The sequence below is a fragment of the Bubalus kerabau genome, chromosome 2, assembly GCF_029407905.1.
Source record: "Bubalus kerabau isolate K-KA32 ecotype Philippines breed swamp buffalo chromosome 2, PCC_UOA_SB_1v2, whole genome shotgun sequence".
Lineage (NCBI taxonomy): Eukaryota > Metazoa > Chordata > Mammalia > Artiodactyla > Bovidae > Bubalus > Bubalus kerabau.
The window spans coordinates 5,568,923-5,593,824 of record NC_073625.1 but is presented as its reverse complement, the minus strand read 5'-3'; the positions used below and the strand labels follow the sequence as shown (position 1 = coordinate 5,593,824).

The 24,902-nt window shown below is 40.7% G+C and overlaps 1 protein-coding gene across 2 annotated transcripts in view; it reads left to right on the top strand.

The window, feature by feature from the left end:
* NGLY1 (N-glycanase 1) overlaps window positions 1-24,902 on the top strand; it is a 58,174-nt gene that overhangs the window by 25,638 nt on the left and 7,634 nt on the right. For both annotated transcript variants that reach the window (XM_055566931.1, XM_055566930.1), the window contains exons 4-9: window positions 3,116-3,281; window positions 11,227-11,449; window positions 14,544-14,665; window positions 15,827-15,972; window positions 17,626-17,736; window positions 19,893-20,057. In XM_055566931.1, coding sequence (XP_055422906.1) covers window positions 3,116-3,281; window positions 11,227-11,449; window positions 14,544-14,665; window positions 15,827-15,972; window positions 17,626-17,736; window positions 19,893-20,057 — 933 coding nt within the window. The remainder of the gene's footprint in view (window positions 1-3,115; window positions 3,282-11,226; window positions 11,450-14,543; window positions 14,666-15,826; window positions 15,973-17,625; window positions 17,737-19,892; window positions 20,058-24,902) is intronic.

Genomic DNA, 24,902 nt, shown 5'->3' with positions numbered 1-24,902 from the left:
GGTTTGACCATTGACCCAGTTGCTCTTACTGAAAATCTGTGGGTCATTCCCCTTGACTGCAAGGTTCAGTCAGTGAGACCTGTTGATTCTACTTCCTCCATGATTCTGAATCCATTCACTTTTCTACCACCTCGGTCCCCTCCTGGTTCAAGCCTCTGCTGCCTCAGAGCTCAGCAGTGGTTCCACAGTAGGTCTCCTGAGACCTGCTTTCTCCCCACCTCAGCTGGAAGCTTGGAGAACATGAAGCTGGCCGTTTTACTCCCTTGCTCCTTAGGTCTCAGATAATTCTCTGTACAGTGGGAAGAGATAGGGAAGACCTGGCTGCCACCCAGCCCAGCTGCCTGCTTAGTGCACTGTGCTCCAGACACCCTGACTTTCTGTCTGATCCCCCACTTTGCATGCTCCCTAGCTATCTACCTGCACATTATCCCCTCTTCACAGGAATGGTCTTCTCCCTTCCCTGGTCACCAGCTGCTTCTCATCCTTCATATTTTATTACAGTATCACTTCTCCAGGGAAGTCTCATTAGAGCCCCTGTCAGGCAGTTACACTGTCCCCTATGTTTGCTTTATAGCTCTTCCCATACATATGAATAAACTAGCCGTTACATCCCCCATATCTAACAGATCATAAAGACTCTTTAAATATTTGAGTAAATTGGCATTGTTGTAGCAATATTTGTTTCTGTGTCCATAGATTCATTAGCCTGTGAGGATAATGCCCTTGTCTGGCTTGGCCTCCATTATTTTTCTATCATCTAATACATTTACACACAAACACACAAAATTTGTTGACTTAATGTGAAGATTCTGTCATTATTTGTTCAGTGCCTTTCCCCCTTAGACCATAGAGTGATTGTCTGTTTTGTGCACACATGCCCAGTGCTTCCGGAAGAAGGCAGTGGCAACCCACTTCAGTACTCTTGCCTGGAAAATCCCATGGACGGAGGAGCCTGGTGGGCTGCAGTCCATGGGGTCGTGAAGAGTCAGACACGACTGAGCGACTTCGCTTTCACTTTTCACTTTCATGCATTGGAGAAGGACATGGCAACCCACTCCAGTGTTCTTGGCCTGGAGAATCCCAGGGACAGAGGAGCCTGGTAGGAGGCCGTCTATGGGGTCACACAGAGTTGGACACGACTGAAGCAACTTAGCAGCAGCAGCCCAGTGCTTCGTATACTGACATTATAGTCAGTATTTGGTATTTTTTAAATTAGTCTATTTCTGCCGTTTTCTATACACATTTAATCCATTCCTATTTATGGTAATTCTAATATGTTTGAACTTAATTCTGACATTTTGTGTTTTGTATGTCCTTGTTTTTTCTTTTTTCTTCTATTTTTGTTTAAATGGATCAAGTTTTAGTCCATTACGTTCCCTCCAAAAGTTAGAAAGTTAAATATTCTCTTTTAGTCTTCTAATTATTGTCTTAAAATTTTTAATGCAAATACTATTTTATATTTTTATAACAAACAGAACTTAAGTTTTACTAGTTTGTTTAGTTTTTATTTAACTCACTTCTGCTGCTTTTATCCTGGGTTCTACTCTGTGGTGTTCTATTTATTTACTTTGGTTCTATTATGTTTTGGGGACACAGTAACTTTTGTAATAATTTTTTAAAATAGGATTTGGGAGTGATGTATTTTCTGCATTGTTACAGATCAGAAAATGTGTTGTTTTGCTCTTATTTGTAATTAGTTTACCTGGGTATGCATTGTATGTTCTCATTTTCCCTCAATATTTCAGAGATTTTGCTTCACTGTTTCCAGTGAGATGTCTGATATCATTGAAGGCTTTTAGTATTTGGTTTTTATCTTTACTATTGTTATAAAATGTCACTCACTATTAGTTTAGTCTTTGTTCACCCCCCTCCCCATTCATACTGGCTCTTTCTTTAACCCTCAGAAATTTCCCATTATTTCTTTGAGAAGTGTTTCTCTTCCATTTTTTTCTACTCTAGTTTCTAGATATTTCCTGTTAGCTGGATTTGGGAAGTTCTGAGTTTATCCTTAGTGTCTTTGTCCTTTTGTACTATATTGTCAGAAAACCCTCTTCTCAGTCTTCTAATTGATTGATCACATAACTGTGTTTGTTTTGCTGTTTGACACACCATCTGTGCTTTCTTATTCATTTCAGTGTTTAAATTTTTAGTTTCCAAGATCTGTAGGTGTCTTTCTGTGACTCGAGTGTACTCCTGAACTTCTGAAGGTAGACATCTTTTCGGCTCTTCTGCATTTGCTGCGCTTGCTGCAGCGTTCCTTCTTCCCAGTGCACCGTCTCAGCAGTGCTGGTTGTTGTGGGCTCACGGGATCTAAGAGCTCCTGCGAGCCTGTTGGTGAGCACTGTGTCTGGTCCTGACGACTAAAGGGGAGGGCAAGACATGCCACCAGGTGGGCTGTGCCAGACCAGCATGGGTTCTGAGCTGGGACGCCTCTTTCCTTTTATAAATCTGGGCGTCCACCCTCACTGCTCAGAGATTCGCCTTTTCTGTGGAGAAGGAATGACCACAGTGTTGAGCTGTCCCTGCTGCAGAGCCTGGCAGCCTGCCTAACACTTACTCCAAGACCCCTTCCTGCTCTGTGAAGCCTCCTGTCCATCCCTCCTCGGGATTATTTTGAGAACTTTGTTTAGTTTTATAACCACTTTCTCTAGATGGCGTATTGCCATTGTTTGTTCCTTTTGTCCATTTGTACCTGTCTTCTTTCAGGAATTTCTCAAAATTCCTGATCCCTTGAGATTAGTCCTTCTTAGCTAATGCTGTATAAAGGGGAAAAAAAAAAAAAAAGATATTTATCAGGACTTGAAGTAGAAAGAGTGGTCAGAAGCACTGCTCAGAGTGCTGTCTTGATCCAAGCTGTGGTCAAGAGTTCAACATATCCCTGTTTAAATACATCCTCAGTAACATCTATTCAGATGAAAATATAGACATATCTTAGACTGTGATACAGATGTGGCTGTCTTCTAGTACTAATTTTATAAAGGTTTTCAGTATAATTATTATATTTCAGTGAATCCATACATTCCTTTATCTATGAACTCATAGAAGCAGTATTTTTTATTATATTATTTTTATAGCATATGAAGAAAAGCTAATTTCATTGTTTTCTTTCTGTTAGGTTGCTGACAATTCAGTCATTCTAAAAGTTCTTCGGTCCAACATTCAGCATGTACTGGTCTATGAGAACCTTGCTCTCCAGGAGAAAGCACTGGCTTGTATTCCAGTCCAAGAACTGAAAAGGAGATCGCAAGAAAAGTTGTCTAGAGCCAGAAAATTGGATAAAGGTAATGGCTTTACATAACCATTCATTGCTAAATATGTATCATTACTAAATCAACAAAAATGCTGAAATGGGGCCCTTTACTGTATATATTGTAAATAGGTAACCCAGTTCTATTTGGATTTTTAAGAAGTACAACAGTGATATAATTTTTTATTGCATATACCTCATGCACACTGCAGATGGTGATTGCAGCCATGAAATTAAAAGACGCTTACTCCTTGGAAGGAAAGTTATGACCAACCTAGATAGCATATTCAAAAGCAGAGACATTACTTTGCCAACAAAGGTCCATCTAGTCAAGGCTATCGTTTTTCCTGTGGTCATGTATGGATGTGAGAGTTGGACTGTGAAGAAGGCTGAGCGCCGAAGAATTGATGCTTTTGAACTGTGGTGTTGGAGAAGACTCTTGCAAGTCCCTTGGACTGCAAGGAGATCCAACCAGTCCATTCTAAAGGAGATCAGTCCTGGGTGTTCATTGGAAGGACTGATGCTAAAGCTGAAACTCCAGTACTTTGGCCCCCTCATGTGAAGAGTTGACTCATTGGAAAAGACTCTGATGCTGGGAGGGATTGGGGGCAGGAGGAGAAGGGGACGGCAGAGGATGAGATGGCTGGATGGCATCACTGACTTGATGGGCATGAGTCTGAGTGAACTCCGGGAGTAGGTGATGGACAGGGAGGCCTGGCGTGCTGCGATTCATGGGGTCGCAAAGAGTCGGACACAACTGAGCGACTGAACTGAACTGAACATGCACACATCTGTTAACATTTTTTAATTCAAATAATGTATTTTTAGTTTAATCATTGGCATGTGATTTTTGTAAAGATATAATGTCACTGGAACTTTAGTCCATGCAATATGTGATGGCATTATTAGTGAATTTTAATGTGAATCTGAGAAAAAGCTTATTCAGAATGAATTCATGTGATTCGACCACTGACTCCCCTTTAACTGGCAGTTACTGCTATAGCGTATGCATGTAGAAGCCGACTGCCTGGGTATAGATTGAGCTCCATCTCTCACCTTGCATCACTGAGCAAGGAATTTCATCTCCCTGCTGGTTTCTTCATTCGATAATAGGAATGATAATTCTCAGAAATAGCTAGACTAGTGCATGTGCGTGGCTCAGAGCAGTGCCCGCCACATTCATCAGCCAGTAGTTGTTCTCATGAATAGTCTTAGGATTTTAAATTTTGTTGTTAAGTTTTTCCAATTTCAGCATTTTTACTTTGAATTTCTATATAATTGGTTTTTTCTGTGAACTCATTTCCTAATACTATATTTTCTAGGGGTGTTCTGTAATATTCTTTTGGTGGTTGATCTGCTATGCAATAAACATTTTTTTTTTCTCAGTTTAAAAAACTGTTATTTTACATTGAAGTAGAGTTGATTTGTAATGTTGTATTACTTTAAGGTATCCAGCAAGGTGGCTCAGTTATATATGCATATGTCCACTCTTTTAGATTATTTTCCTATTTATATTATTGCACAGTATTGAGTAGAGTTCCATGTGCTGTACAGTAGGTCTTTATTTATCTATTTTATATACAGTGGTGTGTACATGTTAATTCTGAGTTTCTAATTCATCTCTCCTTTACCTCCACAAGCATTATACAGCTTTCTGTGTAGTGCAGGTAAGTTTAACAGGTGTCTCAATTCTTCCTTCCCATCCTTGAGACCCTACTGTCCTTCATTTCACTGAACTAGATACTGTAGTCACCCAGCAGACTAAGAGTGAGGAAAATGACAGATTTTATGTTGCCTTCCTTCATTCATTCTTTGGACACTCTCCCAGTATGCAGGCCTGAGTTTTCTTCTTTCTGAAGACCAACGTCTTCTACTGTTTCTTTCAGGGCAGGTATTCTGGAGGTGAAGCCCCTCAGTTTTTCTCTGTCTGGGAAAGTCTTTATTTCTCCTTCACTATTGAAGGATAATATCACTGGGATGTAGAATTCTAGGTTGGTGGGGTTTTTTCCTTTCTGTCAATGACACTTGATTCTATCTGCTGTTGCCTGCTTGTATATGATGAGAAGTTGGCTGTAATTTCTGTCTCTATACTCGGAACCCTCACCAATCCCATCCCCAGCTTCATGCAGGATTCTCTCTCCATTGTTCACTTTCTTCAGTTTGAGTATGACATACCTGGATGTTATTTTTTGGTATTTATCCTACTTGGTGTTTCCTGAGTGTCCCAGATCTGTGTTTTGGTGTCTCATTAATCTTGGAAGATTCTCGGCCATTATTACTTGAAATGTCTCTTCTGCTCCTTTCTGTCTCTCTTTTCCTTCTGATACTCCAAAATAGGGTATCCTGTTATACTCTTACTTATCAACTATTTCCACTTTTGCTTGATGTGCTAGGCCATTATGAAAATTCTCCCACCGTAATTGCATGTTCTGGGTGTTTTGTTCCTTTGTTTTCATTCTCTTTCTCTTTGACTCTCAGATTCTGGCGACTTGTCTTCAGGGTCAGTAATCTATCCTTGGCTGTGTCCAGTCTGCTGATGAGCCCATGAATGGCATTATCTCTCAACAGTTTTTGCTTTCTTCCCATCCTTCTGCTTACACTGTGTATCTGTTCTTACATGTGGTCTCCTTTCTCATTAGAGCCCCAAGCATGTTAATCATAATTATTTTCAATTCTGTCATTCCAAAATCTGCTGTATGTAAGTGGTCCTGATGCCCATTTTGTCTCTTCAGACTTTTTTCTTGCGTTTTAGCCTGCTTTGTAATTTTTTGTTAAAAGTTGAGTATAATGTGTTGGGTAATGGGAACTGAAGTGAAGAGACCTTTTGTGGAAGGCTTATGTGTCCACTCAACTCGTTTAACTACACTGTTTAATACTTGGTGTGAGTGTCGGGGCCTTCAGGTTCCTCTGGTGTGCTTGGGGCCCTCTGTGGTCTCCAGGCTCCCTGAGGACTCCTCCTGAGCTCATCTCCCTCCTGCAGATGGCTTCTTGTAATCGTGCCCTGTAGCTGTACTGGGGTCCTGTTGGGGGCGAGGCATGGGGGAGGAGTATCCTACAGCCTTAGGGCTAAGTCTCGGTGTTGTAGGGACCTGTGTTCAGGAGCCTGGGTCACCCCCACAGTGAGACAGGAAGGCCAGAGGGGCCTAGAGTCAGGGAAGTCTGGGGCTTTGACATGAGTAGGGCAGAAGGAACACAGCAGGTAGTGTGCATTGGTATTGTGAAAATCAGAAGAGACTGGGCTTTTGTCTTTTAAAGTTTATGAAAGATACATTGGATTCACAACCTGAGATCCCAAAGGACACGTGAAGGTAGGGAAGAGGGGCTTTGCTGGAGGTGCAGGGAGCAGTGTGCGCGGGGCAGCGGCAGGAGGCATCATGGGGAAGGGTGCACGGCGTGGCCTGCTTGTGTCGGGTTTGGGGAGACACATGAGGTGGGCCAAGACCATGTTTTGTTTGACATTAAATTTCAGACAGAGCAGAGCATACTGAGTGTACATTTTTAATCTTTCAAAAAAGAATTAGAGGTAAAATGAAACAAAGGACTTGTAATGAGGTTTTGAAGTAGAGAATAAGGACCAAGGAAATTTGAAGGATGAATGCATCTTAGACGGCTAACGCTATGGTTTTAGTGTGATTGAACTTAGAGCAGAAGTACTAAATAACCTGTTCACTAGGCAGGAAGAAGTAAGATGACTTCTCAGGGAAGTCAGATGTTCTTGATGACTTAAGTCAGAGGGTTAGGCACTGAAGCATTAAGCAAGGGAAAGACAGAGGGTGCCCTTCAGGAAAGTCAGCCTAGCAATCACTTGTAAGATAGAGAATCAAGAGGGTACAGGAGAGAAGAATTCAAGCACACTAGAAACAGAATTTCCCTAAGAAGAGTAAGAAGGCACGCAGGGGGTGCGACTGCAAGGGAAGCAGTGGGTATGTGAGTTGCTGGGGTGCTTGCGGGTGATTGGACGTGGATCCGGGGCCTGGAAGGAAAATGTGCAAGAGGACCGACTCTCTCTGAATTGCAGTCAGTGTGGGCAGGCTTTGAAAGGAGGTGAGGGGTCTGCGTTCAGGCCCCTGCTGGACATCAGCTGGGCCCCCACGTGAAAATGGAGGCCTGGAGCTGTTTTGGAAGTCACACCTTGACCTACACTTCACAGTGACAGGTGAAGCCATGCAAGTGAGTAAGATCGCCCAGGTTGAAAAGACAAGGCAGCAGGGAGAAGGGGGTGATTGCAGAGGTTCTAGAAAGAAAGGTAGCATTGGAGGGTATTTACATTTAAATTAATTTATATGAAATGACAATTAAAAATTGAATTCTTCAGTTGCATTCAATACATTTCAAGTACTCAGAAGCGTCATTAGTAGCAACCCTATTGGATAGTGTAGGTATGAATTATCTCCATTATTACCAGAAGTTTTGTCAGATGGTTGCTGTTCTGACCTGTCTGAGCTCTTAACCTGCACAGACAGGACTCCACTTGGAATTCTCTGAGTCATAGTTAAGGATCTTGCAAAACCAGGGAGCACTGACCCTCTCTTTGTGACGTGTGTGCTCCTAGCTGGGAAGCCGCACTGTATCCCAGGAGGACAGACTCAGAAGCAAAAGCGTGCTGTGTTCCGTACCTCCTCCCATCCTGTGTGCTGAACAGTGATGACTCTCAGTGATGCTATGAGACTTGTTAGTTAGCTCAGTTTCTGTGGTTTATTCCAGTATTTACTGAGCACCTACTGTGTAGCAAGCTCAGCTGCTGAACAGACGGTAAACAAAGTTCCTGCCGTCGTGGGTGAGAAAGCCAGAGACAGCTCCTCAGATCTGGCAGGTGGTGAGTCATGCTGGGGAGACAGACCAGGAAGACGGAAGAGAGCGCACGCAGGGTGCTCTTGGGGGAGGGTCGTCAGGAAAGCTTCCCTTGAAGCAACAATTCCTTTTCTGGTGGAGGCCCTGCCAGCTGCATGGGCTCCCTGAGCGGGGGTGAGCACACCATGCTCAGGGGCTGCAGAAGGGAGACGTGGCTGCAGCAGAAGGAGCACGACCAAACAGTCAGGGAGACAGAGAGGACCTGTTAGCTTCCTCCTGTGGCTGCTGGCGCAAGTTATCACAAATGTGGTTCCTTAAAGCAGCAGAAGTGTACTGTCTCACAGTTGTGAAAGCCAGAAACCCATCAACCGCATCCCTCGGCCAAAATCAGGATGTTGGCGGGGCCACGCTCCCTGGAGGCCCTGGGGAGATTCTTCCCTGCCTCTGCCAGCCTCTGGTGGCCGCCTGCAGTCTTAGGTTTGTGGCTGCATCACTCCCGTCTCAAAGACCAACATCTTCAAATCCTCCTCCTCTTAAAGTCTCCCACTGCTTCCCGCTTGAAAGGATACATGTGATGCATTGAGGGTCCATATTTAGTAACCTGGGGAATCTCCTTGCCTCAGAGTCGTTAACTTCATCATATCTACAGAGGCTTTCTTTTTTTTTTTTCCTTCATGGTGACATTCACAGGCTCAGGGGTTAGAATGTATATGTCTTTGGGGGGCCATTTTCAGCCTCCACGTGGGCCAGCTGCAAAAATAAAAGAGACTTTGGGTTGTATTCTGAATGAGATGGAAAATCATTGGAGGGTTTCAAATGACATGAGCTGCCTTGTGTTTTTAAAAAGATCACTTTGCTGTAGGGACTCAGTGGAGAAGCAGAATGGCAGTACTGTTTTTCCAAAAGTTCATTTTTGGAAATGAACATTCACCAATATCTCTTCGTTGAGAAGTTTTCATATTGTACAGGAAAAGCTAAGCTCTTCTTGCCAGTCAGTCTACCCTCTTACTCCACACTTAACAGCTGTTATCATGTGATGTGTTTCTTTTCGTATCTTTTTCTGTTTATTTACATCCATAAGTAGTTATATATAAAAGTAAACAGTTTATGTTGCACAGTTTACGTAACGTAACGTGTATCATCCCTTCTGTTCAGCTCCATGGGTTTCCTCACACATCTTGGGGGCTGCCTGCCCTTCCCCTGGTGCTCGGCAGCGTGCGCGCGTTGCTGCTCACACTGTGTCCCAGTGTTCCACGGACGGACATTGAGAGGGGCACCAGTTTCCTCTATTCTCAAGGCTTCCAGGGAAGATCCTTGGAAAGCATGCCTGCCTACCTGAAGGAATGTTTCCCCGGAATGGATGTAAAAGTATCCAGGGCATGTGCTGCTTCTGTACTACAGTGGGTCCCTGGCAAACAGGCTGTCTTCCAACCTGTAACAGAAGTGTCTGGGAGTGTTCGTTTCCACTTAATGAAATAATTGAACTTTTGTATGGACTTTGCTCATTTTTCTAATGATTTTGTGAATATTCTTCCTGATTTGTAGACATTCTTTATACATTCTGGATACCTTTCTTTGTTAGATGCCATTACGTTTTGTTCTCAGTATTGTTTAATTTCATTACTGTACCTTTTGAAATTGAAAAGTTATCAATTTTAATGTGAGAAAATTATTTTTACAGTTGTGTTTTCTCCCCCAAAGTTGTAAACATAAACTTCTACTTTTATAATATTCTTTCTGTGTATGGTGTTTATATATATGTGTTAGAAGGAATGGAGGAAGAATCTGATATCTGGACAGCTGCTTGTCCCAATACAATTTGTCAAACAGTCCCTACTTTTATAATTGCTTTAAAGGCTAGCTTTATTAAATACTGTGCATCACTTAGAAATCTGTCTTTCAGGACTCTCTTTTATTTCATTCGTCTGTCTGTTCTTTACCAATATTTTATTTAGAATTTAGAATTCACACTATTTTATTTAGAATTTTTTAATGTGTCTTGAAGTACTATAGACAAATTTATCTTAAGAGTTGTGTTGACTATTTTGTGTATTTCCTCTTTCTTATGAGTTTCTTGCAGTTAGCCTGTCAAATTTTATGAAAAATTATTTTTTCATAAAAATAATTTTATGAAATTTGTGGATTTCATGATTTTATGAATTTTGTGTGTTGGGATTTCATTAAAGTACAGGATGATTTGTAGAGAATTAACAACTTGAGGATATTGTTTTCCCACTCAAGAACATAATATGTTTGGGCTTTTTAATTAATTAATCTCTGTAGTTTTTTCTTTAAAATTTTTTTATAATTTTGAAATATATAAAATATAAATACAAGAATAGAGTATAATAGATTCAGTACCTGTGCCCAGCATCAGATTTTATTAGATCTTAATATTATGCCATATATTTCCTTCATATATGTGTTTTTTGACTATTTAATAATAAAACATTAAAGACAGGAATGAGAGACCCATCTGTGTCTCCCAGATTCTTTTCCTCTCTCCTTTCCTTCTTCCCAGAGATAACACTGCCTTGAATGTGGCTAGAGACCCTTTTATTTGATACAGTGGATATAATATGGTATATCATGTTTACTTGAAGGGTTGTTATAAATATTGTAAACATGGTTGTGCTTTGTGTTTTGTGGTAAGTATTCTCAGATGAATTAAATTGTACAATTGAAGCACTAATAGTAGAAAAGCTAATAGGATGGTTTTTAATATGTCCAGAATTCTGCGATTTCTGCCTGTAATTTTGTGATTGTTTCATATTTACTTGTGTTTATGTCTGATAACAGGTTTAATGCAGTCATTTAAAAATGTTTTTCAAAATCAGACTTCTGTTTTAGGAGGGTGGTAAAGTAGGGAAGGATAGCTTTATTACTTCGCTAGGCAACAGGGGGACACAGTGGGCTTCTGGGAAAAATTGTGTCCCCAAAGTCGGACTTACTTTCTTAGTTCCCGCGGCTGTGCTGAGTGTGGTGTCGGTCAGAGGATGCGGTCTCAAGCCCAGCGGCGTGCGTGTGCCTCACGCTGCACTGACGACTGTCTGCATCCTCCCGTGAAGACCTTTTAGGTTGTCTTCTGTTTTCACTGATTCAGCTTCATATTTGAGAATAAAATGTATGTGGGTGCTTTTATTTTTTTTCTGCTTTAGGTCTTACTCAGTTCTGTTCTAACTTTTCAGGTACTAATGTAAGTGAAGAGGATTTTCTTTTGCTGGAGCTTTTACACTGGTTTAAGGAAGAATTTTTTCACTGGGTAGACGACATTGTGTGCAGTAAGTGTGGTGGCCAGACTAAGTCCAGAGGCGAGTCATTGCTCCCCAGTGAAGAGGAGCTGAAGGGGGGCGCGAGCAGAGTAGAGGACCACTACTGTGACGCCTGCCAGCTCAGCAACCGATTCCCACGGTGAGTGTCCGCTAACAGTGAGGTCAGAGCAGTCCCTCATGGAATGGTTAGAAGAGAATTTTATTAAACCAACTTCTCATCTTCACTTTTGTTATTAGAAGTATATTCCTCCAGAACAGGGGTTGGCTAGCTGTGGCTGACAAGCTCAGTCCAGCCCACGTCCTGCTTTTGTAAATGAGGTTTTATTGGAGCACATCCGCGCTGCTTTGCTAACTCACGGTCTGTAACTGTTCTCATGTTACAGTGGTAGGGGTGAATACCGGCCACAGAGGCCATATGGCCTCCACAGTCTAGAATATTTGCTGTCTTGCTTTTTATAGGAAAAGCTTGTTGACTCTTGAATTCAGTATTGTCCTAGCAATTTAATGCTGTAAATTGCGAGTTTTTCTTCTTTTAATACATAAATTTTAACTTTCTGATACTAATAATAATACTGATAGCACATAAAAAATAATGCTAAAAGATTAGACTAATCCTAATCCTTGTGATGGTAAATACAGTGCTGCACTTAAATCATCAGATGGTAATATGGAAGGTGAAAGTATAAAGACTGTCGTGTTTTATATTATTTCTTAAAATAGTTTCATTGTTTGAAACTAATTTTATTTTTCCTTTTTAATGTTTACTGTCATGATGTTGTTAATTGAAGCATGCTTGGCATATGTTACTTTATTTTCAGGTATACAGCATAAAGATTTGACATCTATAGACATTGTGCAATGATCAAAGTAAATCTAGTTACTTTTGGTTGTTATACAGTTAAAATGTTTTCTTTGTCATGAGATCTTTTAAGATTTATTTTTTAGCAATTGATGGGTGAATGGATAAAGAAGATGCGGTGTTATATATACACCATGCAGTTCTAGTCAGTCTTAAGAAAACAATCAACAGTGTTATGGACCTTGAGGGTGTTATACCAAGGAAATAAGTCACACAGAGAAAAACATGTACTACATGATTTCACCTGTGTGTGGAATCTAAGACCAGAGCAAATAAACACACAAAGCAAAACTAATAGATACAGAGAAAAAAGATTGGTGGTTGCCAGAGGGGAGGAGGGTTGATGGGTAGGAAGGGCATGAAGGGAATCAAGCATAACATCCAGAAATAAAAGAGAGCGGTCCTGGGGGCATGATGCACAGCGTGGTGACTGTAGACAGTGCTATTGTATTGCATCGTATTTTATTTTTAATAAAGAAGTTTGGTGCCTCCCCTGCCAACCTAACCTACCCCCATATCTCTGGATTTTAAACTAAAGGAAATGGAACTTTTCTGTTAACTTTTTCCATCTTTTAATATACAAGTCTCTTATTAGATATTCTTAATTGATAATATTTATAAAATTTGGTTGTGTCATTAGGTAAGAAAAGATAGCAAGTTTTTCTTTTTTTTTAAGCAAGTTTTTTAAATACCTGATTTTAGGGGCCTCAGTACTCAGTTCTGTCGTAAGGGAGAATCAGTCCTGTGATATACAGAGTCCAAGATAAAGAGAATCCCGTATCCAATAATTATCTGTAATTAACACCAGTTGTTTCTTCATTCAGCATATATGTGCACAGGTACTTGCAAAGATCTGAAGATAAAAATATATATCATCATACGTAGATTGTCCTCATAAACTCTAGGCTGTGGGTGTGGACTGATAGTGCATGGGGTGGGGCAGAGGCTAGGGAGTACAAAGGTGCTGTATTTACACCTTGTCCTTTTCCCTGCGAATCGTGCCCTCGGCTGGCTGTTCTCTGTGTAGGGTTGGGAGGATGGACACTGCTCATTAGAGACTGTGACCTTTCACCTTGACACAGTGGTGTTGAGGCATGGAGGCACAGGACGCCCTAATTGTCCTGCTGTTACTTCCTCATGTAAATAGACCACTTGTTTCAGTAGCTACATTACCTAAATTATAAATTCATTTAACTTAGCACAAGCCAGAGCATCTGCTTGACTGAAGACAGGCTCGTCACTGCCGAGCCAGTGCATTTGTGAAGCTGCGTCCTTTCTGCCTGAGCTCATGGCCAACATTTCTGCTCAGCTGGGCACTTGCCCTGTGTAGCTTTATTAGCCCCAAATATAATATGCAAAATTTGATGTTCTTCAGCTTTATGGTACTTTTAGAACTGGAGTAACTGTTTTTGTCTTTGTCCGCACTGTGCGGTTTGTAGGGTCATAGTTCCCTGACCAAAGATTAAACTTGGGCCCCAGCAGTGAAAGCATCCAGCCCTGACCGCTGGACCATCAGGGAAGTCCCTGGAGTAACTTTTTAAAGAATGTGGAAAATACATTTCAAAAAACCACTTCCAAATTAGCAAGCACCTTCAAGTGAATTGGAAAAATAAAACTGTAATCCAAATGATCATTAGAAAGAAAAATAGTGTTTTAAGTGTTAATAAAATTGAGTTCAGCTAAGCTTTCAAATCTTTATTGAGCAGTTTATGTTGTTTAAGTACAATGAGCTAATTATACCACTTGTTAGGCTAACACTCATGCTTAAAGCAGATTTCATAGAGAATCTCTGCCTGTCCAAAGCCTGCCTGTCCTGCAAGGCCCAGTTCAGATGCAGTCTCTCCTCCCTGAACCCTGTCCCATAACACCGATTCTGACCTGTTGTGTGGCTTGTATCATGTCCTGTCATGTACTAAAATTATCTGTGTTCTGTCCTTTGCTCTCTTAGGACCGTAAGCTCCTGAAGGCTGTGTGCCAGTGTTTTGTCATTTTTCACCCAGGATTCTAGCACAGTGCCTCACACATTCTAGACTCTGTAATCGTTCTTTAAGAATATGAAGTTAAGAAATATTACTGTTTAGCACAAAGGTGACGTCCCTCGTGATTCAGACAGTAAAGAATCTGCCAGCAATTCAGGAGACTCCAGTTCAGTCCCTGGGTGGGGAAGATCCCCTGGAGAAGGAAATGGCTACCCACTCCAGTGTTCTTGCCTGGAGAATTCCATGGACAGGGGAGCCTGGCGGGCTACAGTCCATGGGCTCACAGAGAGTCAAGACATGACTGAGGGACTAACACTTTCTTTCAATGTAAATTCTTTAGAATTCTTGGTTTTGATAATGAATGAGCACTTTTTGTTGTTGTTACTTTAAACCAGGTATAACAATCCTGAGAAGCTTCTGGAGACGAGAAGTGGACGGTGTGGGGAGTGGGCCAACTGCTTCACGCTGTGCTGCCGAGCCCTGGGCTTCGAAGCCCGCTACGTCTGGGATTACACAGGTGTGTGGTGTGGTGGGGGGCCCCGAGGCTGGGATGCATGCTCCTGCCTTGTAGTCTGAGGCTCCGCTTGCTTTCTGTGAGATAGGAGGTTTTTTTATGGGGAGCACGGGATTTTTTTTTTTTTTAATGGCTAGTACTTTGCATCATAAATATTCTTTAACAATTTGTAGATACCATGCCATTTTTAGTCATGCTGTTTCTCTTTGGATAAGAACATGTGCAATAATGTTCTGTAGAAATTCTTTATTTTTATAGAGATTATAAGATTTAGTAATTTTAACTCAGTATACAATAAAAATATAATAAAAGCCATGTGAGATTTATATTGTCTTTATTTACTTATAATTTGTGTCACTTACATGTTCTTAGTTTTTTCACTTGTATTTTTCTATTGTTGTCTTAGGGTAAAATGAAAGCTTCACTTAATAGTTACTTGGTTTTTGTGTTTTTTTTTTTTTTACAATCAGATAGAGATCATGAATAACCAGACATCCACTGTTAGATATCTGCTGGTCTACAGTTCCAAAGTGGAATTAACTCCTTCGCATTAGCAAACTGTGTGTATTAGCCCCATGGTTTTTGTTTTTTGCTTTTTTAAATTTTAATACTCATGGGCATAATTTCCAAGTACCATGGGCTGCTCAATTGCTATGTGTACTTTTTTTTTAAAGGATGATGCATTGTTGCTTAGTGGAAATTTTATTGATCATTTGTTAATATTTGTTTATTGGCTGTACCGCCAGAATGCAGGATCCTAGTCCCCTGACCAGGGATTGAACCCGTGCCCCCTGCAGTGGGAGCATGGAGTCCTAACCCCTGAACCACCAGGGAAGTCTCAGCTCCGTGGTTTTGATGCTGTTGTTCAGCCTGTTTGCCCCTTTTAGAGTTTTAGCTCACATGATTTCTAACCAAACCTAACACTGACTTCACTGAAGTAGAGTTTCCAAGACATTTTCCAAAATTTCAGAGAGAAATTAGAACAACCATTCTAGAGTCTTGTATACCACAGAATGGTCAGGCTTACTCATTAAAGTTCAGTGTTGCTTGTTGCTGTGTGGTTCTCCTCTTGGGCGCGTACAGTTACCAAAGGTCCTTCTGGTTTTACACGCTGCACTTTTGTTTCCTCCCCCGCTGCCTCTCGCCCGCCCGTCACGCGTGTAGACCATGTGTGGACGGAGGTGTACTCGGCATCACAGCGGCGCTGGCTGCACTGCGACCCGTGCGAGGGCGTCTGTGACAAGCCCCTGCTCTACGAGGTCGGCTGGGGCAAGAAGCTCTCCTACATCATAGCGTTCTCTAAGGACGAGGTAGGACATGGGGGGAAGAAATGCGTCCTAAGAATAAAATTAGTTTGCTCTTTTGACAGCTTTTGAAGGTATAATGGACATAGACTAAGCAGCATGTATTTGAAGTGTACAGTTTAGTAAGCGTTGCCCTACGTCCACGCCCCGGAGATAACCTTTGCAGTGGAGTCGTGAGGACACCCGTCATCCCTGCAGTATCCCTGTTGCTTCGTCTTCCCTCATCCTTGCCCCTCTCCCTGCAGTCCCCCACAGCTACTTTCTGAGACCATAGATTAATCTGCATTTCTGGAGTTGTGTATAAGTGGAATCATATTTACTCTCTTTGATGGGGGGGTGCTTTTATCTTACTCATCGTAACTATCTTGAGATTCCTCTATGTGTTTTCATGTATCAATAGTTTATCCTTTTGCTGAGCAGTATTCCATTGTATGAATGTACCATGCTTTGTTTATCCATTTGCCTGTTGATGGACATTTGGGTTTTTTCCAGTTTTTTACTATTTCCAGTGCAGCCGCCATTGTCTTTATATGACAATATAAAGACACAAGTCTTTGAATGAGCATAGCTTTCTTTTCTCTTTGGTAAATGCCTACAAGTGGAATGACTGAATCACATGGTAGGTGACTTTAACTTTTTAAGAAGTTAGCTCAACTATTTTCCAAAGCCCTTTTATATTCTCACCAGCACTATGTGAGGATTCCCAGTGTCTCCATACTCTTGCTAGCAGTATGGTCTGACTTTCTTGTTGGCTCTTTTTATAGATGTGCAGTGATTTCATTTGCACTTCCTCAAGGACGAATACTGAGCAGCTTTTTATGGACTTGTTTGTCATCCATTTCTCCTCTTTGCCCATTTTTTTTTTTTTTTAATTAAGTGGTTCATTTTCTTATTCTTGGGTTTTGAGAGTTCTTCATATATTCTGAATACAAGTCCTTTTTCAAATATGTGCTTTGCAAAGATTTTCTCCCTGTCTGGCTTGTCTTTTTACTTCTATTAATGATTTTTAAAGAGAAAAAATCGATAAAGTTCAGTTCATCGATTTGTTCTTCTGTGGATCTTGCTTTTTGATGTTACATGTAAGAGATGTTTGCCTATCCCAAGCCACAAGGATTTTCTCCTAATTTTTCTCCTAAGTTCTAGAAGTTTTATGCTTTTAGTTTTACATTTGTGTCTGTGATCCATTTTGGGTTAACTTTTATGTATAGTCCAAGGTGTGAATTGAAATTCATTATTTTGCAAATGGATAATGAATTGTTGTAGCACCATTTGTTGAAAAAAATTATTTTGTCTACTGAATTATCTTTGCACCTTTGCCAAGAAACAGTTCTATAATGTATATATATATTTACCATTTAGATATTCAGTACAATAAAATGGAGTTTTTATTTTTTGAATTTTATGAGATCAGCTTTGTAGATAAATTCTGATAGCTAATTGTTGGGAAAATTTTATCTCCTAATCACAGTCTTCCTTGGATGTGTACCAGTTAGAATATGAATAAAAAGCATATTTGATTTTTTTCTACAGATTTAAAAATTTTAATGAAAAGATTAGCATTTAAAAATTTCTATTTAAGAATTACATGCATTCTAGGTGTTTAGCAGATTAATGTTGATGGTTGTAATCTTGTTAAATACTTGTGTCTTGTAATTCGAGGTGGTTGATGTCACTTGGCGATATTCTTGTAAACATGAAGAGGTAATCTCTAGAAGAACTGAAATTAAAGAGGAATTACTTCGAGAAACTATTAATGGACTTAATAAGCAGGTATGTGATGGGTGTTTGTCATTTTTGAGAAGACATTTGAAATTTTTTATATAATCAAGAATAGCCAATTTTTAACCCATTGCAGTTCTTTAAGTAGTATGCAAACAAAAATATTTAAATATGTTAAACGTCTTTTTTTCATTAAAAATTTTGAGGACTCATTTTAAATATTGTGGGTGTGTGTTTTGGGGGGGTTTTGGGGGGTTTTTTTTGCCTTAAATTGCCACATTTCAAAGTGAAAAAAAAATTCAATATATGTAATACTTGACATAAATATTTTGCCTTGGACGTCCCTGGAGGTCCAGTGGTTGAAGACTCTGTCAATGCAGAGGGCAGCGCCTCGATGCCCATGTTCCCTGGTCAGGGACCTGAGATCCCACGTGCTGCCAGGGGTGACCAAATAAGTAAAAGTCTTTACCAATCCTCCTGTTTTAAAAAAAATACATATATATATATATATATATATATATATAGCCTTATTTTTCTAAGTGTCACTTGAATATTATTACATGCAATTACCCTTACATGTATCTACATGGAGAAATTTCTAAAAGAAGGCACAGGAAATTGTTACCTATGCTTATTTCTGAGGAGAACTAGGGGTCCAAAAGGGAAGTTTCAGCTTTGATTTTATACTCCTTTTGTGTACTGAAATTTTTTTTACTATTCCCTGGTGGCTCAGAGGTTACAGAGACCTGGGTTTGATCCCTGGGTGGGGAAGATCCCCTGGAGAAGGAAATGGTAACCCACTCCAGTATTCTTGCCTGGAGAATCCCATGGACGGAGGAGCCTGGTGGGCTACAGTCCACAGGGTCACAAAGAGTTGGACACAGCTGAGCGAATTCAGCTATTAAGTCAGCCAGCCATATAAATGTGTATTATTAATTTTTTTCATGATTTAAAAAACATCTAAATTTGCATCTGGCAGGCAGTTTGAACAGGGCAGATCACCTTACAGTGCTTGAGATCCAAGGTGAGTCTCCTCCTACTTGGAGTTCTGCCATAGCCCTAGTGTGCAGCCTTTCCGAGTGCCTCAGCTGAAACCCCGGGGTGTTTGCTGGAGCCTGAGAAGGGCCTGGACCCAGAGACCGCCCTCCAGCACTGGCGGGCCTGCTGCGTCTGTGCCCGGCGTCCCGGTGCACCTGCCTGCTGGGGGCATGGCTCCCCGTGCTGCTTGGTTGGTAGGTGGCAGGTGCCTGGCAGGGAGTTCAGTTCGCCTCAGTTTGCTTCTTCCCTTGGGCCACCGTGGTAGCTTTCTGTTGCATTCAAACAGGTGCCGTGTATGTGTGTGTGTGGTCCCCTGCTTTCCTCATCTTCTCAGCAGGACAGCTGGTCTTACTCAGAAACAGAACCTTCTGCCTCTGTTTAAAATCTGGGCCAATAGTGGACATGGAAGGGCTTCCCAGGTGGCGCAGTGGTAAAGAGTCCATTTGCCCGTGCAGGAGATGGCAAGAAACCATGGGTTCAATCCCTGGATCAGAAAGATCCCCTGGAGCAGGAAATGGCAACCCGCTCTAGTGTTCTTGCCTAGGAAATCCCTTGGATGGAGGATCCTGGTGGGCTATGGTCTGCTGCTGCTGCTGCTAAGTTGCCTCAGTCGTGTCTGACTCTGTGCGACCCCATAGACGGCAGCCTACCAGGCTCTGCCGTCCCTGGGATTCTCCAGGCAAGAACACTGGAGTGGGTTGCCATTTCCTTCTCCGATGCATGAAAGTGAAAAGGGAAAGTGAAGTTGTTCGGTCGTGTCCGACTCTTTGCAACCCCATGGACTGCAGCCCACCAGGCTCCTCCGTCCATGGGATTTTCCAGGCAAGAGTACTGGAGTGGGGTGCCATCGCCTTCTCCAGGGCTACGGTCTATGAGGTCACAAAGAGTAGGACACGACTGAGCACCCACACATGCACACATACGCAAAGGGTGTGGAAAATTGGATATGGGTGCTAAATGATTTCTCAACATGAAAGTTAGAAAATCATCTTAACTTTCCACAGTGTCGTTTTTATTTTCCAAATAATTTATATATGAAAATAAAGTTGGTTAGTCGGACATTGTTAAAATTCAAATGTGTTAATTATAGTCCTGCTTACAGATGGACCCCTGCATTCTCTTAATCTTTAATGACTTTTTTTTTTTTTTTCTTTAAACCTGAATTACAGAGGCAAGTATCTTTGTCAGAAAACAGAAGGAAAGAACTTCTCCAGAGGATCGTTGTGGAACTTGTTGAATTCATCTCTCCCAGAAGCCCTCAGCCTGGAGAGCTTGGAGGAAGGACGTCTGGGTCCTTGGCCTGGAGACTTGCCCGAGGTGAAGCGGGCCCAGAGGTATCTGCTTCACTGCAGCCCGACGACCGCCTCACTGTCCCACTTCCTGTCCCGCGCCCTTTTCATGCACAAAACCCGCTGACCACTGCTTTTCAATGAACTTTGCAGAGTAATCATTACAAAGTGTAAACATTTGAAGAGAGCTAATAATGGATTGACGTAGTATAATTACACACAGGAGTTAGCAAAACAGTTAAATTGGGACTTTTCTATTGTTACTTTATGTAAATTTCTAGTGCAGTTATAACTTATACTGAAGTATATGAAAATGCATGAATTATAAGTGCACAGCTTAACAGATTTTCACAAACTTTAAACACATAACCACTAACCACAATGAGAAATAAACGACCAATCACCACCTTTCACCCCTAGGAGTGATCTTTATCCCGGTGTCTAACATCAGGGACTAGTTTTGCCTGCTATTCTGCCTTATGTAAATGGAATCATACAGGATGTACTCTTCTGTGGACAGTTTCTTTCTCTTGTGTTATTTAGTGAGATCCATAGTTGCTGCTGCACGTTTATAGTACATTTACTCTCACTGTTGTACAGTATCCCACTGTGTGGATATTCTGTAACTTATCCACGTCACTATAGGGTATTTAGTTTGTTTCTCAATTTTGGTTTAAAATTGTGGTACTGTGCTGTTTATAATAATACCCAAGATATGGAAGTGGCCTAAGTGTCCATCAACAGATGAATGGATAAAGTTGTGTTGTATTTATACAATGGAATAGTATTTAGCCATTAAAAAATAATGAAATAGTGCCATTTGCAGCAACAATTAATGGGTGTACAGATTATCATACTAAGTCAGAGACAGATATTATATAATATCACTTATATGTGGTATCTGAAAAGTAATACAGATGATTCTGTTTACAAAATAGAAGCGTACTTTGCACACACAGAAAACAACCTTCTGATTGCTCAAAGGGGAAAGGGGTGGGGGTATAAGTTAGGAGTGTGAGACTGAGAGAGGCACACTGCCGTATATAAAATAAATAAACGACAGAGCTCTCCTGTATAGCACAGAGAACTCTACTCAGTGTTTTGTAATAATCTATAATGGAAAATAATCTGAAAATAGACATCTATGACCCTAGGGACTATAGTCCACCAGGCTCTTCTGTCCATGGGATTCTCCAGGCAAGAATACTGGAGTGGGTGGCCAAGCCCTCCTCCAGGGGACCTTCCTGACCCAGGGATCAACCCACATCTTCTGCGTTTCCTGCATTGGAGACAGATTGTTTACTCACTGAGCCACCTGGGAAGCCCTATATATAATTGAACCACTTTGCCATACAGCTGAAATTAACACAGTGTTGTCAATCAACTACCCTTCGGTTTTTTAAGTGTTGCTGCTGTGAACACATGCAGACATGTCTTTGGTGAGTGTTGTGTATGCTCAGGTGGGTACACAACCGGGGGCAGAAGAGCCGGGTCAGAGTGTGAGGACTGGCGGCTTCCAAACCGCTTCACACTCTGCCCAGCAATAAGTGAGATTTTTTTACGTCTTTATCTGTGGTTCCCTGTCTTTTTCATGTTAGCATTTCTAGTGGTATATAGTATTATACTGTGATTTTTTTTCCAGAAGAAACTAATTTTCTCTGGAAATTGCGGTGGTTTTCTGTTCTTTAATTTTACCTGTTTTTGACTGTGCTTTTCATTGCTGTGCCCGGGCTTGCTCTGGTTGTGCCGAGCGGGAGCTGCTCTGTAGTTGTGGCGTGCGGGCTTCTCACTGCGGCGTCTTCTCTTGTGGAGCACAGGCTCTGGGGCTCACAGGCTTCGGTGGTGGTGGTGTACGGGCTAATTGTCCTGCAGCATATGGGATCTTCCCGGATCAAGGATGGAGCCACTGTCCCTGCATTGCAAGGTGGATTCTTAACCACTGGACCACAAGGGAAACGCTATAGTCTGATTTTTATAATTTATTTTTTATCAAAGTTTAGTTGATTTACAATGTTGTGTTAGTTTCAGGTTTACAACAGTGATTCAGTTTTACATATATATCTTTTTTTCCCCCCGTTTTAAACTTTGCATTTTGATGCTGAATAATGACATTGAATGTCTGTCTTTAAACTTTCAGATATCATCTTTTGTCAAGTCCTGTTCAGTGCTGTGAAAACTTTTTAAGTACAAGTGAGGAACATAATAGAAATCTGGGTCATTCCACTAGTGAAAGTGTTCATGTCTTATTACATTCTTGACCACATCTGCTTTTGGCTAGAAATTGTTGTTGGTGTGAGTACTATTACATAGTCAGACTTTTTGTAAATATTATCAGTTAATCTCTCAAAATTAAGTGATGAACAATGGGAATATAACTCCTAGAGTTAGAGGCTAGCTGAAAGCATTATGCTCTGTAATGGACATTAAGAAAGTTCTTTGCCCTTAGGGAGCTTAAAGTTGACTCACTAGAAAGCATTTATTATAAACGCCTAAGAAGATAAGTAATGAAAAATGCTTGAAAGGAAAATTACCAAAGTTTTATATCTGCTTTTTCCAAATTTGCCATTATTACACCTCATTTCTCTAATAAAGGAAGAGTGGTGAATTATCCCTAGTCAACATTGTTTACTTGTAAATTTATCTCATCATATTTAGCAGGCAGTTAGAAGTGGTGGTTCAGCCATAGAATAACGATCTGAATTCAACAGATAACTCCAGTCACTGCTGATGCAGTGCACATTACAAGTAGAAATCTAAATGAAGCCAATTTGAAAAGAGCCAATGTCATTCACAGCTGTGTTCAGTTTAAAATATGGGTATTTAGGTCTTCATTTCTTTTTCTTTTCATGGATGAGTGTGCTTCCTCTTGCATGGCATATAAGTTAATTAAACTTTAAAAATAGGAATTGGGCTAGATGCCCAGATTGTTTTCCCTTTTGAAAAATTTAAAAATTTCTCAATTATGGAGTTCATTTTAGAGCTGAGAATTTTAAAAGTCATTTTTCTCTTTAGAGATAGATGTTTATTTTAAAAGTCAGTCCTAAAAAATTAGGGAACTATATATCTTGAAATCAGCTGGACAAAGAAGGAAACATTAGTGATGTTTTCAGAAGGAGTTTTGTCTTAACCTTAAATTTTAAAGCATTTATGAAATATTAATGTTATAAATGATATATTCAGTAACATACATATTTTTCTTTTCCCTTTGTAATTAATTATTCTTTAGTAAAGTAGTAGATAATGCTACTTAAAAATTTTAATTCCATCTGGTTTATGGCAGTACTCTGAAATATCTTTGATAATGAAATATCTTTGATAAAGAAGAGAGGAATGGGGAAGTATTGTTACCTGCTAGTATACTAATTCATATTTAGAAAATCACCTTCTAAAAATCATAAACTGATCTTATTTTTTACCTTATCCTTGTGGCAATAATAATCACAGGTTCTAGGGAATTATCTTCTTATTTATACATTTATAAATACTTTCTAAGATATTTTATATTCTACTTAGTAATCCTTGTACATTTGTTTGTTTTTTTTCTTTTTAGTTTTTCAGTTATTTTACTTACCATATCTACTTTCTTTTTTTTTTACTTTTATTTTTATTTATTTTTTACTTTACAATATTGTATTGGTTTTGCCATACATCAACATGAATCCACCACAGGTGTACACATGTTCCCCATCCTGAACCCCGCTCACACCTCCCTCCCCATACCATCCCTCTGGGTCATCCCAGTGCACCAGCCCTGCGCATCCTGTCTCATGCATCAAACCTGGACTGGCGATTCATTTCACATATGATATTATACATGTTTCAGTGCCATTCTCCCAAATCATCCCACCCTCTCCCTCTCCCACAGAGTCCATAAGACTGTTCTATACATCTGTCTCTTTTGCTGTCTCGCATACAGGGTTATCATTACCATCTTTCTAAATTCCATATATATGCGTTAGTATACTGTACTGGTGTTTTTCTTTCTGACTTACTTCACTCTGTATAATAGGCTCCAGTTTCATCCACCTTATTAGAACTGATTCAAATGTATTCTTTTTAATCACTGAGCAATACTCCATTGTGTATATGTACCACAGCTTTCTTATCCATTCATCTGCTGATGGACAGCTAGGTTGCTTCCATGTCCTGGCTATTATAAACAGTGCTGCGATGAACATTGGGGTACATGTGTCTCTTTCAGTTCTGGTTTCCTTGGTGTGTATGCCCAGCAGTGCGATTGCTGGGTCATAAGGCAATTCTATTTCCAGTTTTTTAAGAAATCTCCACACTGTGCTCTATAGTGGCTGTACTAGTTTGCCTTGTACATTTGAAGTTTTCACATTGGTTAATACCTGATAACCAGTGTTGAACCAAAAAAAAAAAAAAAAAAGCGTTACCTACTATCTTGATTGATTAGTCAATGATTAGTTAAAAAGCAAGACATTGATACAGACTAGAGCAGTGGTTCTCAGCAGTGGGTGATGTTACCATCCAGGAGACTTTTGGCGGTGTCTGGGACATTTCTGGAGTTAGAACTGGGAGGGTGGTCCCACTGGCCTCTCATGGGTGAGACCAGGGAGGCCGCTACACGGGCACCTCCCCACCCCCCCAAGGAGGGCTGACCTGGCCCGCAGGCACCTGCGCTCGTGTGTGAGGGAGGGGCGCTTGGTGTCTGTGCCATGCAGACTCAGGGTGAACACAGCATCTTTCTCAAACTAGATTCGCTCAGTGACTTCAGGAATTTAGGGGACTATTTTGCATTAAAAGAAACGATTTATTTTGTAAGAGAATGCAAAATTGCTTGCAATTTTAAGGTAAAAGTTTTTGTAGCAATTCACCCGCGCAGAAGATCATTTCCAGCTATCCTGTCCTCGCTTCTAGCATCAGGAA